Source organism: Paramisgurnus dabryanus, chromosome 2 (genome assembly GCF_030506205.2).
Source record: "Paramisgurnus dabryanus chromosome 2, PD_genome_1.1, whole genome shotgun sequence".
In the NCBI taxonomy this organism is placed as follows: Eukaryota; Metazoa; Chordata; class Actinopteri; order Cypriniformes; family Cobitidae; genus Paramisgurnus; species Paramisgurnus dabryanus.
The window spans coordinates 52,958,641-52,972,584 of NC_133338.1; the positions used below are offsets into that span (position 1 = coordinate 52,958,641).

The following is a 13,944-nucleotide window of genomic DNA, read 5'->3' on the forward strand; positions in this document are numbered from 1 at the left end:
ATTTCGCACGTCATAAGCATATTACAACAATTTATGATTAACTAACAATAATAGTCATCTTATAATTGTTAATATTCTGAAATAAGACAGTCTTGATGACGTAAGCACCCTGCATATGTGACCTCTGGAGGCTGCAGCCTTCCGATTAAGGAACGACCAAGTATTCTACTTACTACAAAGGCTTGTTGAATAGGTTCACCTGGATCTTTAATAAAAATGATTCATGAATTGTAAACAAAAACATTTATAAACTCTTATTAACTTTAATTTTCCATGGTCAAACAGAAAAAGACGATTTCCTAAAGCTTGGCACAATGTATGGTTTATTTCAAAATTAAAAATGTATAGAAAAAAAATGACATTTCCCTTAAATTGGCAGATTTGGCTCTTGTGCAGTTTTGTTAGGCACTTGACAAACTTTACATTCAACTGACATGACAGAGAAACAGGAATGAGATCTGAATCAAATCCAAAAATATGGAGCGAATGAGATGATGATGCTGCATCTTATAAAATCATTACGGATGACAACAAATAAAAAAGACAAATCACAGTAAACATTTCACTAGTGACTCTGACGTCATCAAGTGTGAACTCATGTAGTGTGCATGTTCGAGCACTCTTCAGTCAGTCACTAGCGAGTGAAGATTTTATGCAGAAATTGGTTACCTCTGCTAAAGTCACAAGACATTAATGAGAGGCATGAGATCTGCAGTCATGCTTAAACTTCATTCAAATGAGCATTCAATAAGATATCAACGACATAAAGAATGAGAGACTATGAAAAGTTTCATTTTAAGTCCATCCCTCAATTTAGGAATAAAGTACAAAATTAACATATAAATCGAACACATGATCATGTTGAGAACATTGGTTATCCAAAAGAAGAGACCTCTTCTTTAAGAGATGAAGTGTCACACAGGTGCATTTCTTTCACATTTTCAAAGATGAAATGCTAGGAGTCATCTTCATGGGTTGCTTGAGAGGTTATATTGCCGGGCAAAAGAGGAGATTGCGACGAGATGGAGATCTTGTACGGAAGCGTATCTTTCGCGAGCATCTTTCTGGTGGCGCTGACCAGACGGGAGTAGCTCTCCCGATTGTATTCGGAAGTTTGCGGATGCGTGCACAGCAGGGGCGGGTTGTCCCTGTTAATGCGTGAGAGGAATAGGGCAGGACGGCGTTGGCGATCTCCATCTTTGAGGGAGTCCGGCAAGGGTTTGTTTTTGCTCTCGGGGAGCAGCATGATGCAGAGGACGGACAGGACGGCGAAGGAGGCGAAGACGACGTGGTGAAGGAAATACCCGCCATTATTCTGCAGCTCCATTAGAGAGGACGCGGCCATCCCGACGCAGCCTGCGGCCATGATGAGACCCAATGAACCACCACTGAGGAAGACAAAAACTTATAATACTCAAAATGTTATGTGTGGTGGTAGGAAAATGAAATGGTAGGTGCTTACCGAACAACAGTGGGCATGACTTCACTGCCAAAAAATACACTGAGCATGGCCAAAGCTTGAGATGAGAGAAGACCAATTACAGACAGAACCAGAACCAGAATTCCACGCAGATCTGAAAGAAGAAGGGATGGGCTATCATTTAACAATCCAACAAGAACTGCTGATACAATTTTTATTTGACTATACAGTAGATGCTAAATACAGGGTTTCCACTCTTAAAGGAAAACACCACCGTTTTTCAATATTTTACTATGTTCTTACCTCAACTTAGACGCATTAATACATACCTATATTTTTCAATGCGTGCAATAAATCTTTGTACAGCTCGTTGTGAATGTGTTAGCATTTAGCCTAGCCCCATTTATTCCTTATGCTGCGTTTACACCAGCCGCGGTAGAGGCGGCAAGCGGGGGTGATTTACATGTTAAGTCAATGCAAAAACGCGATTACACACGGATTATTATCCTGCGGAGCGTTCCACGCAAATTCAGCGTTGCCGCGGGAAACGCGCAAGTTAAAAAATCTGTATTTCGGCGGATTTTCGCGCCGCATTAACCAATCAGGACCTTGCTGTAGTAGTGATGTGATTACAGGAAGCGAGCGGAATGGCGGAGTCTCAGAAGCCCCTCCCATGACGCGAATTTCTGCGTGAATTTCTCGAATGACTATAATTTCACGTGCGGCTTTCACGCAAGAATTAAGGGAGTGAACTCAAATGCATCCAACTACGCACAAATAGCGCATTTTTGCCACCCATACCGCGGCTGGTGTAAACGCAACATAAGGATCCAAACAGGGATGAATTTAGAAGCCACCAAACACTTCCATGTCTTCCTTAATTTAAAGACTCCTACATGAGTAGTTTTTTTATAGCGCAGTAATATCGACATAAGTTTGAGCGAGAGGAGAAGTAGTTAGGAGTGATGATGTTACTGCGCGCTGAGGTCGAAGTGCTGCAAACTAAGTGCTCTTCCGCCATACAATATAGTTATAATTTTAGTTTTACTTTGTGCCACCATACTTACTCGTGTAACTACTCATGTAACAGTCTTTAAATAGGGAAAACACAGAAGTGTTTGGTGTCTTCTAAATTCATCCCTGTTTGGATCCTAAGGAATGAATGGGGCTAGGCTAAATGCTAACACATTCACAATGCGCTGTACAAAGATTAAGTGCACGCATTGAAAAAAGAAAGGTATGTATTAATTAATCTAAGCTGAGGTAAGAACATAGTAAAATGCTGAAAAATGGTGGTGTTTTCCTTTAAGTCAAATGTCAAAGTCCATGACTTTCGTTGACTAAAAAGCTGCATTTTTTTAAATGGCATGATCCTGGATAATGTAGTGCACTTGTAAATTTATAAAAATGTATCTTAAATGCGTGAAATGAATAAACAGTGCCAATAAAAAGCTGTTTTAATTACAATCAGCAAATGCTTTGACCCGGAAATGGTATTCCTTACATAACAAGTTAATTATATCCTAATATGATTTTTTTGGCATAGTACAAACCATAATTTTGATCTAAACAATGTATTGTTGGCTATTGCGACAAAATTACCCATGCTACTTATGACTGGTTTTGTACAAGACACACTTTGGCTCCACTTTGGTCATTGTGGGATGCCGTCAGAGAAACTCACATTGTGTAAGAGCCAATAGCAGGAGTGAAGACAGGCCGGTGAGAATGGCGGCCAGCAGCAGGATTCCCCTGCGACCGAAGCGATCCACAGTGAAACATAGGAAGATGCAGGCCAACGCTCCGGTCAACACACGCAAAAAATAACTGAAGTAGAAGTGTGGCGAGTAGATGTGCAGGTTACGCGTGAAACAGTACTGGATTCCTGTGCCAATAAAGCTAAGAATGAACACAGGAGGGTGAAGATTTTTATTTGAATCACAATGAAACACTATTCTGTATTGGTCAGATTTAAGCTGAACAGATGCATGCGGTTTCAATTATTAAAATTCTTTATAACAATGTACCACGTGTCACACTTGTTGAATTCATTCACAAGTTTTTCTCATAATATATAACGTTGAAATCAATGTATCCCAATTCATATTGTATTTATGTGGCATTTCTCAAAAGGTACCCCAGTCATAAACACATGTGTGGTTTAATAGATTAACAGTGGGACTGGCAATATGAATATGAAAATAAAAAGAGTACAAATGAAAAAAAAATTGTAATTGCCGTGAGTGGGAAGATTTAGAAGATACCATAGTATTTACTATAGTAAACTGTAGTAATTTTACAAGATCTATTACACGTCATCAATTTCAGAACATGAACAATGGCGGCCTCCACAGGTTAAAATGAGTATTACATGTTGGGTTTTTTGAAGTAATTAAAATATTTAATGTTTCTATAATTGAATTTTAGTAGTTGAAGGCAAATATAAAGTATTAAAGCATACAAATCTTCATAATCAGGGTACCTTTTAAACTCTTACAGATGAAGGTATGAATGCAGTCCTGAAAGCAGCTGATTTTTAGTATGTTGTGAATGTTTCTGATGTAACTTACAGAGTGAAGCCCAAGATGAGGCAGTTCCTCCACATGACCCTGGTGTGACGCATCTCCAAAACATTGTGAAACTTTGGCTGAACATCTTCACCGAACATCTCCTCTACCTCTACAGAGATAAAAAACAGACAAAGTGTTCATGACATAAGTAAGTAGGTGGAACATCTGACCAGCACATTCTGAATATAATAAGACGTGGACGGGGTCAGCTTCTTTAACTTAACCACCATAAATGAGTCCTTTCAGTGTAGGACACTGTTTTGCAGCAATGTAATTCAGCACATGAGCTGTGGTGACTTAACTACACGTGAAAGCAAGAGCCGTCTTAGCACATCAAGTTTTGTGACATATGATACAATTTTTTTTTAAAGTTGTATGATCAAAGCAGAGTATTTAAAGTTAAAACTTGAAGGTAAAAAAAAATAAAAAGTGAAGAAAAAAGAAACCATTAAAACCCACAGCATAAGACTTAAGGTCGGTTTACAGGACAATGGTTTCGACCGTAAACAGGAATGTTTTTATGAGGTTTGGGTGTTTGTTTACACTACAACTTTTGAAGATAGATTTTAAAGTGCAAGTTTTTTATAACGCTGCCTTGTCATCTTTGTGTAAACTACTTAAATGTGAATCTTTGATAATGGTGGTGTCATGCGCAGGTGTTAATAGAGTGCCCCAGGGATGATGTATTTTTGGAGGCCAATAGAGAAGTTGGCAGGACACTGGTTCCCTCGCCAAGAAGCCCATTCATTTTTCCCATAGACTTTTAGATTATCGCAAAAAATAAGCTCTGTGTTTAACAAAAGTTTATGACACTTAGTGAGAGTGGTGTGTTTTATGTCGTAAATAAATGTAATAATACCTTATTTATTTTTGGCCAAAATCCCATAAAAAAGGGACTTTGGGAATCGTAAGTGTTTAAATCTTAACTCGGCTTCTTGGCGAGGGAACCGCCAACGTCCGTGTTTGCTTACAAAAACGCGCAATTGAGTTTATTAACACTTCTCCCAAAAAAAGTCAACAAAATTTGGCATTTTAGCATTAATGTAGTAATAAATCTACCTCATTGCTTATCTAAACAAACTGCTCGAAGCTTTTGCCATCTTGTATTTATATTTAGCGCACTGTAGAAGAATGTGCATTTGCGCAAGCTTGTAGTGCTACTTTTCAAGGTAACATCGCCATCTATTGGCCGGGCATATGTAAAACATTTAGTTGACATCACAGATTACGGTACATTCACACGGGGCGTAAGCGTTAACACTTCCCATTCAATTTTAATGGGTGATGTCATGCGTTTCCGAACTGAATTGTGGATCTGTCGGCGCCGCGTCAGTGCCGTTGCTCTCGGCAGAAGTTGAAAAAAGCTGCAACGCGTACGTCAGCCTTATGCAAATAACCTAGGCAGAGACAGCCAATTACGTTTATGAAAGACCGGAGCATGTGTTGCGGCCACTGTGAGTGGCCATTGGCCACGCTTCAGACAAGGCTTCCGTCAAGCGTTAACGCTTTCACCCCGTGTGAATGTACCATTGCCCCGTGTAAATGTGGAAGAAAGAAATTTTCATATAATTGCAAAAGAAAACGTTTCAGTTTTCATTGCATCGTTGTCTTGTAAACATAGCCTAAGAGTTTTTACTGAACAGTACTGAATACTGAAGGACTCAGTTTTCATGTGTTTGGGTTTTGGTCCACCTGAGTCTTACCTGCCAGCAGTGTTTCAGCAGGGAACAGTTCATCTCTTACAAACACACCATTTCGTGTGGAGAAAGACTGAAGACACTTTTTTGCCTGAGGGATCTGAGATGTGGCCAAAAGCCAACGAGGGGATTCTGGGAATACTGAAGCACAACTGTTGACACACAGACACACAAAATAGCTCAATCAAATCATAAATGCATTTAAGAGAAGAGTGATCTAAAAATTAAAGATAACACAAGAATAGACAAATGTTAAAAAACAACTCAATTACTTTTCATCCAAAAGTATTATTTTACAGACAGAAAATAAGGCAAAATGTGCAAATATACATAAATTAACCCTTTCCCCGCCATTAACGAGTTATCTCATCAATTAAGAGAAAAGCTTCCCTCCCAATAGCTGCATTTCCATTACCCTTTAAATTGCGCAAATTGACATTGCGAATAAAAAATACAGCCAATGAAAACACTTTTCAATTCACTAAGTCAATTTGCACAATTTGAAGGGTAATGGAAACGTAGCTAATGATGCATTTCTACGGCAATCCATATTTCCGCTATTATCCACTAGGTGGCTCTCTTACACAACTCATAAAACACTGAACCATCTACGATTTTAAAAAAAGTTCAAACTCTGTGTATGTTTTGATTATTGCTCTAAATCTGATATCTAACTAAAGTCCTTTACAAAAATGCAATTATTTCAGCTTTTTGCTCAAAATTTTGTATTTTTGAAGAAACCTACCCATATTTGAAAGATGATAAGGGTATTTTCTTACATTTAATATACTATATATTAGTGATGCACCGTTGTATCGGCCGCCGATATTTATCGGCCGATTTTTGATGAATTTGAAACCATCGGCATATCGGCAATAGCACGAGAAAGGCCGATACCGATTGTTTATTAATAAACTGCATAAAGAAATCCATTATATGTAAAAAATGAGTTAATGTTGTTAATAAAATAAATGCTGAATAGCAAAAACCACCTTTGAAGGTTGTCATGCTGTCTTTTTATATTTGTTTTAGCTTAATTTGTGCCTCTCTTATTATTATGTTGGTCAGTTGAATGTTAATTAGATCCAATCCATGTTCAGTAAAAATAATTTGATGCAGAAATAACTAGCTAATAAACCAACTGTATAGTATTGTATACAAATGTTTAATATCGGTACAGGCATCGGTATCGGCCAGAAGTTGTCTGTTTAAATCGGTATCGGCCCAAAAAAATCCTATCGGTGCATCCCTACTATAAATTGATTCAAGACGTTTGTGAAAATCATTAAAAATGCTGATGCTGGCTGGCAACTTTTTTTTTAAATGCTGGAGAAGAAAGAGTTAAACATATGATCATAAACCTCACATATAACGCATAGACACATGCACACAGACAACCTTTGAAGGCACATTTATATGCCTGACTCACCACCAATAGGAAAACAGCAGCAACAGGGGCAGCGTGGTGACAGCTTGAAGCACCGGCCAATCACGGCACAGCACAGCCAGCCCTGGCAACAGAAGCTCGGCAAACACAGCAAAGAAACCACTGACCATGGAAACCATCAGTCTGTGAGATGGGTCACACCACTCCAGACCTGGAATAAAGAGAGACTAAATAATTTAAGTGTAATCCCACAATGTTGAATTTGAACGATCTAATAAACATTTTTAGGTACCATACACACAAAATTGTATCTTTAAATAAAAGTGAAGGGCATTCATTTCAAAGAAGAATGAAATGTGACTAATCCAGATAAGAGTGTGATTTCATTCAATCATTTAAATCTCAAAAGCATTAAAGATATCAAGGTTATATTTTTACAGTATGTTCACTACATTATCCAGGATGATTTTATGTAGAAACATGTGTCACATAAATGCAGCAGAGAAAACTGTGGGATTTAATGGGTTAACTCTAGGAAACAAGTCAATCTCTTCCTACAATCCTAAACAGAGAGCAGGAAACCGTTTGCTATTATTGTTTTGAAATTCCACATCTGCAACATAAACAACTCTGAAAGTTTTGAAACGACCATCATGCTTTGATTTGTAAAACTGCGCCATTTGGATTTAATTACCACATGATTTATAGACGTGCTTATCACATTCGGTTTTTGTGCCGTACCACCGGCTCCCACGCTTCAGAGAAAACCCAGAACGGGCTTACGTGTAGTACCCTATAGAGAGATCACTAACTGAGCGTCATCACGCACATACACCCCTACTAAACAATCACAGGAAGTCCAGGACACGAACACAGAGCGCTCCACAATGGAAAAAACATGCTATCAGGACAGCGGTCACAATGCCCTGTGAAAGCTTCATTCAGTGCACTAGTATTTAACAGACAGTTTTAAGGTTGTGGACAGTTTGTTTGTTTTTCAACATGTTGAGATATAACTGGAATGTGAACCCCAGCTGATCACCGTCCATCAGTTTAACCCCTCCTCTACATATAGAGAACATTCCAGAAACCCACCAGTTGCTTTTTTAACCAAGCAATGAGTCATTCTTTACAATTGTCCTTCTTTCAGTTCAAATCAACTCCCAATACGGTCCTTGAGGTCAAGAAACATTCAAAATAAAAATAACAAAAAAGCTATTACACACACACGACGATTAACATGCTTTGCATCGTCATTCAATTTTAACAATGTTACAGCTCTAAGCAATAATAGTGGGGTTTCCATCCAAACGTGAAGCGAATCTTTTCAAAATTGGCAAAAAAAAGAAAAACAAAGAAATGCGAATTCTGTGCATTTCCATCAAGTTGTTCGAGCGAATGACGATGGTATTTGGTGACCTAGTAACCAACAGTAAATGAAACAAAGCATGCTTCTAGTTACGATTGGGCAAGTTATAAAATATACTAACAGTGCAGTTTGTTATTGCCAAACTGACTGTTGTGCACAGAAGAAGAAATGCACACTTTTTTGATGCAGGCACTAGCAGCAAGGGCATTACAACAAGTTTAAGCACCATATGGTAAAGACAACGGCGCAGAAACCGCTAGACGGTCAGTCCGTGGGTTTAACATTCGCTTCGTCAGAATTTATTCGGCAAATGAGTTTCCATCTACAATTTTTTACATTTACTCTTTATCTCGGCAGTTAAAAACCACCTCAAGCGAACGTAAAAACGTTTTTGCATTTAAAGGATTTTTATTCAAAATTTGGTGTTTGCATCATTCGTTTCTTATGTGCTACTTCAAAATGTGCATAAAATCAGGAGGATACAAACCCAACTAATGTCTTAAATTGAGTATTTATTGTGTGTAAAGACAGAAGTATAGTTCAATTTTGTGTGTACGCAAAGGTACAGTGCACGTGATGCAATTTTTGAAACATTGTACGCGTATGCCATGCGTACGAGTCACATGAACTAAGCTTTGCAAGGTTGTGTGTTCGACTGTGCGTGTATGCTCGAGTATGCAAAAAAAAACTATAACCCGAGCATTAAGCCCTGACCATTCTCTTTATTATCATCATCATCTTTACTAATTTTGTTTTCTTTGTCTTTTACCTGCTGGAACTAAGAGCTTTGCTTAAAAAATCCTATTTGCTTGTACTGTCTTGTGTGTACAAAGGCAAATAATACTTAAAACCTTCACATTAATAAATAACGTGTAAATAAAATGATAATATACATTGTTTTCTGAATACATTTTAATCTTTCGGGTTGACGCCATCTCAGTCAAAAATCAGATGATATTAACCGAATAATCTCGGCACGTATTATACGTTCATCAAATACATTCGCTTCAAATACGCTTAATTCCTTCTTCAGGCTTTTTTGAAATACCATTTTGTTGGCAGAATCTTTTAAACATCATGTCGATTTTTCAGCAAAGTCCTCAAAGTGCACGGAAGTGAATCGAACATGGATCACACTGAAACTTGCGTCCCTTGTGAGCACTTGGAGCTGAATACAACCCGGACATGGCAGCCACGTGCATCACAGCGCCCCCTAATGTGTGCTTCAGTTTCTTCATTTTTACCTTTTGAATTCTGACTTTTATCATTTGCATCTTGAGTGATTTTGCAACGGTTTACTATGTCTTGAATTTTTTTAGAAGTGTTTTTTGTCAAAAAAGCTTGCATGCACTTAGAGGGTTTTGCAACGAAAGACTGTCAAATTAGTTAAATACCAATGAATTGACTAAAGTGATATTTGTAAAAATAAGGCATTTCAATGACTGACTAATAACCTTTCTTTGCCATCAAAGTGAAATTACTGATTCGCATTATATCAACGCGCTCTTTTACTCTAGCAAAAGACACTCGCTTCGCGCATTGCGCCGGTTGTATAATAGAGTCCCAGTCTCTCATGAGCTAGGGGACGAATGTCCAGGGAGTTCAAAATTTCTGTGTGGGCATGCATCAGCGAAAGATGTGCGAGTCTTTTCTGGGTAATGGTGCTGCGTACCCATGTCTTCAAAAGACACAAGGCGGAGAAAGTGCGTTCGGAAGAGGCCACGGAAATGGGTAGGCACAGACAGTAATGAAATTAAAATCCAAAATACACGTAATAACCTACGTGTGTCAAAAATAATTTCCTAAAATATTCATAAGTAATATATCAATTGTGCAAAATATTTTTACTTAAAAAAAACTCTCGTCACACATTTTTTTTGACGAGATGAAATCACCCGTCTTGGAAAATCAACAACATCATCTTGTTTTGAATCCAGAAAACTTTCAAAGCTAGACTTTTTAGAAGAATGTGGCAAGTCAAATCTATTTCAAATATTGACAAACAGCATCCCAGTGTGAAATCAAAACAAGCACTCTTACAAAACATGTTGTTTACTGTAGATAGCCTTAAATGTTTTGTCTGCGTCGCAAGCTAAAAAGAGGTCACATGATGTGTACTTACGTGCAATATAAGACGCCAAAAACACCCCAGCTAAGGTTGTGCCTTGACAGAGGCGAAGAAGTGGAAAAGCAGACTGGCTGTTTGAAAGACAAACCATTACTCCCAGTACACCAGAAAGAACCACTGACAGCAGAAGAGACAGACGGCGACCCAACCTGAAACACACACCGAGAGCTTCAACTACACCAAAGAGTGACAGAAAATTCATATTAAACGCCTTTAAAAGCCCGATATCAAGTTCAACATGTAAATAACAGAAGGCCCATAAATACATTCAGGCTCATAAAGACTCACCAGTCACAAATGGTGCCGAAGAATATGTATCCCACAATCCAGCCTGTCATGAAACAAATGTGATGCAGTGGGATTTTCCAGTAGTCTGCACATACTAAATTCCACTGTGAACATAAAGAGAGAGAAGCAACACTTTAAATCAAATGTTTAAGTTTGGAAAGATGATGCTTGGACATCTGCAGAGTGTGAAGACGGCACAACAGCTGCTTTCTTACATAACAAAATCCTGTTATTATATTACAGCTAATGTGAAGCCATGCTATTCCAGTTTTACTTTCTCCGTCTTGAACTGCTTTTCCATGTTATGCTTCCTGACGAAACTAAAAACTTCCATGACTTTAAAAATACTGAAAAAGGAAACATATTGCTTTTCAAGGTCAGAGGAAGAAATTTAAACTCTTTTCCTTCTGTGGAAAGAAATTTCCAGTGTTCACTCAGGAGTGCCTTCATTGATGGGGTGGAGCCTGAGGAGCTCAAATATTTCTTTTTAACATCACCGTGTTTACATTCGCAATAATGTTGACTTTGGGCGTTTACATTAAAAGTCAGGCAGTGCCATGCTATACTAATATTGCACAGTAATTTGCAAGCTTTACTGTATAATTACAAATTCCTAAAACATTTTTACATAAAAAAATACAAAGAATTATTGTAGTTTTAAATGTATTTTTTAAACTGCAGGTGCATTGCAATACAGCTAATAGGTAGAGACGTTTCAAGCATATACAGTATGGTCATATCATTTTATTAGTAGTGGTCGACCAAAATGGGTTTTTTTTAATGGCCGATGCCGATATTAGGACAGGTGTTGGGCTGATAAAACACAAATGTAATTACAGTAAATTAAAGGCAAACAAAAATTGGTGAAACTAAATAAACATTTGTCACGCATAACATTTATAAATATACCGTTTTAAAGTCCTTAAAACATATTTACATAATAAATCATTTACATAATCAGACATAATTAATGTGGCTCTGACATCTCACAGTACTGTTTGAATAAGTGTGTTGAACTAGTGTGTTGTAGCTTGTGACACAACATAACATCTTGTTTAAAAGTAAATAATGATTGGTAATTTTACTGTCTGTCAAATATCGGCTTATATATCGGCCTCTGCAATATATAGGTCGATCACTAGTTAATATAAATCACCATATAAGCCTACTCCAAATTGAATGCAGAAATGCAATGTCAAACTCAAGATGAAAAATCTATGCTGAAAAGAGTCAAAACAGTCGCATTCGTTGATCAAACAGTATCAGATTATTTCATTTAAAAAAAAATCGATTTGTGGCTTTTGAGAATCGTTTTTAATTGTCCACGTTAAAAAAAAAAAAAACGATTATTCGAAAAATCGATTATTAATCAAATTTTTAACACCAATATGAAATTTGTATTAATGAGGGCTGTCAAATGATTAATCACGATTAATCGCATACAAAATAAAAGTTTGTGTCTGCATTATATATGTCTGTGCACAGTGTATAAATATTTATATGTATATTTATTTGCATGTATATGTATATGTATATGTATATGTATATATATATATATATATATATGTGTATATGTGTATATGTGTATATGTGTATATATATATATATATTTTTTTTCTTCAACTGTAGTAACCATGTTTTCAGGAATATTGATCACTACTGGCAAAACCAAGGCTTTACTACAGTAACCACAGTTTAACCTTGGTTTTGGTAAGAAAATCATGGTTATTTTGTGATAAATATGGTTGAACTATAGTGAGCATGGTTTAACTGTAGTAAAACAATTATCAATTTTCATAAGGAATATTAACAGTAGGGAACCATAACAATTTCCATTAAAACCAGTATGACTCCAATTATAACCATTTATTTTAACTGCACAAGTAGTTTCCATTGATTAAAACCAACAAAAATTCCCATTATAACCATTTAATTCCAACAAATTACCAGCAGAGAACCACAGAGACCTTCATTGTTTTCATTAAAACCAGTACAATTCCCATCCCATTATAACCATTTAATGTAACAGAAAATAACACAAAACCTGTAAAGAACTATTACTGGTCATTTTAGCTTGAATAATTATCATTTTCAATTTGCCAATTCTCATTAAAGCCATTAAATCTTATAAGATTTCTGTGATAATATTAAGCAAAAATAACTGTAATGTGGTATAACCACAATGTTATGTTGGTGTTGACAACCCATGTTGGCTTATAACGGTAATGTTGTAAGATGATGCATGAGTATATAAGTGTAATGACATTAATCAAAAGTTTAACCATACCTCAGTGACTAAATTGTGTTGTAGTCCTGCAGGTTTGCTGAATTCATATCCTCCAGTACACTGCACGACTTCTCTCGTCAGGTTAGCCGCCAGATCGCTTAGATTCACCGGGTACTTGTAGAGCTCGCACCGGCTGTACCCGGATCCCTTCCGCCACGGGACGGTTAGATTCAGGTACGCTTGTTTGGAGAGATTACCGATGAAATCTGACGGCGGTAGTAATGCTAGATCCGGTTTGCAGTGGTAAGACTCGGGAACGAGCGTAAAGAAAACATCGCTGAAAAGATTTAACGACACCGCAAAGTTTGGGAACCAGCTAAAGAGAGTTACGATTCGGTTATATCGCCCGTATCCACCGATCTTGGGGTAGATTTTCGTTTCAAACTCCATAATTTGGGAACTTATCGATAGAAACAGCTGTTTTCCAAAGACATTTCACAGGGAAATGCGGAGGAATGAACTGAGGTAGCGCTGTCCGTGCAGAGAGATGGGCTGAAGTAGCACTGCACTGGCAAATTAGATTTATATGAGCGAGTTCATTCGGATGATTCGACCTGCCTGTATGGTTCAACGTCATCATTCGATTCTTTTGAGTCATCGCTCCCAGAAATCCATACGCAGAATTTGCTTTATTTTTTCCGTATTAAAAGTACAATTTATCGTCACGTTAGATTATGTGGATTTTTTTAAATTATTGAACAACTTAACATTTTCAACAGCTGAACATTTTAAAGAAACATTTTAAAAAGTCATTAAAACACAACTGGTAAGATTATTACACTTTTAATTTAACATTTT

The 13,944-nt window shown here is 37.2% G+C and overlaps 1 protein-coding gene across 1 annotated transcript; it reads right to left on the reverse strand.

The window, feature by feature from the left end:
* Positions 1 to 306: 306 nt before the first annotated feature.
* Positions 307 to 13,643, reverse strand: slc22a31 (solute carrier family 22 member 31). Its single transcript, XM_065261708.2, has 9 exons — positions 13,147 to 13,643; positions 10,860 to 10,963; positions 10,566 to 10,720; positions 7,117 to 7,285; positions 5,694 to 5,839; positions 3,991 to 4,099; positions 3,105 to 3,319; positions 1,463 to 1,574; positions 307 to 1,388 (listed from the first exon to the last, which is right to left on the reverse strand). Exons 1-9 carry the CDS (start codon positions 13,534 to 13,536, stop codon positions 956 to 958), a joined length of 1,833 nt encoding a protein of 610 aa, XP_065117780.1. The 5' UTR covers positions 13,537 to 13,643; the 3' UTR covers positions 307 to 955.
* Positions 13,644 to 13,944: the final 301 nt, after the last annotated feature.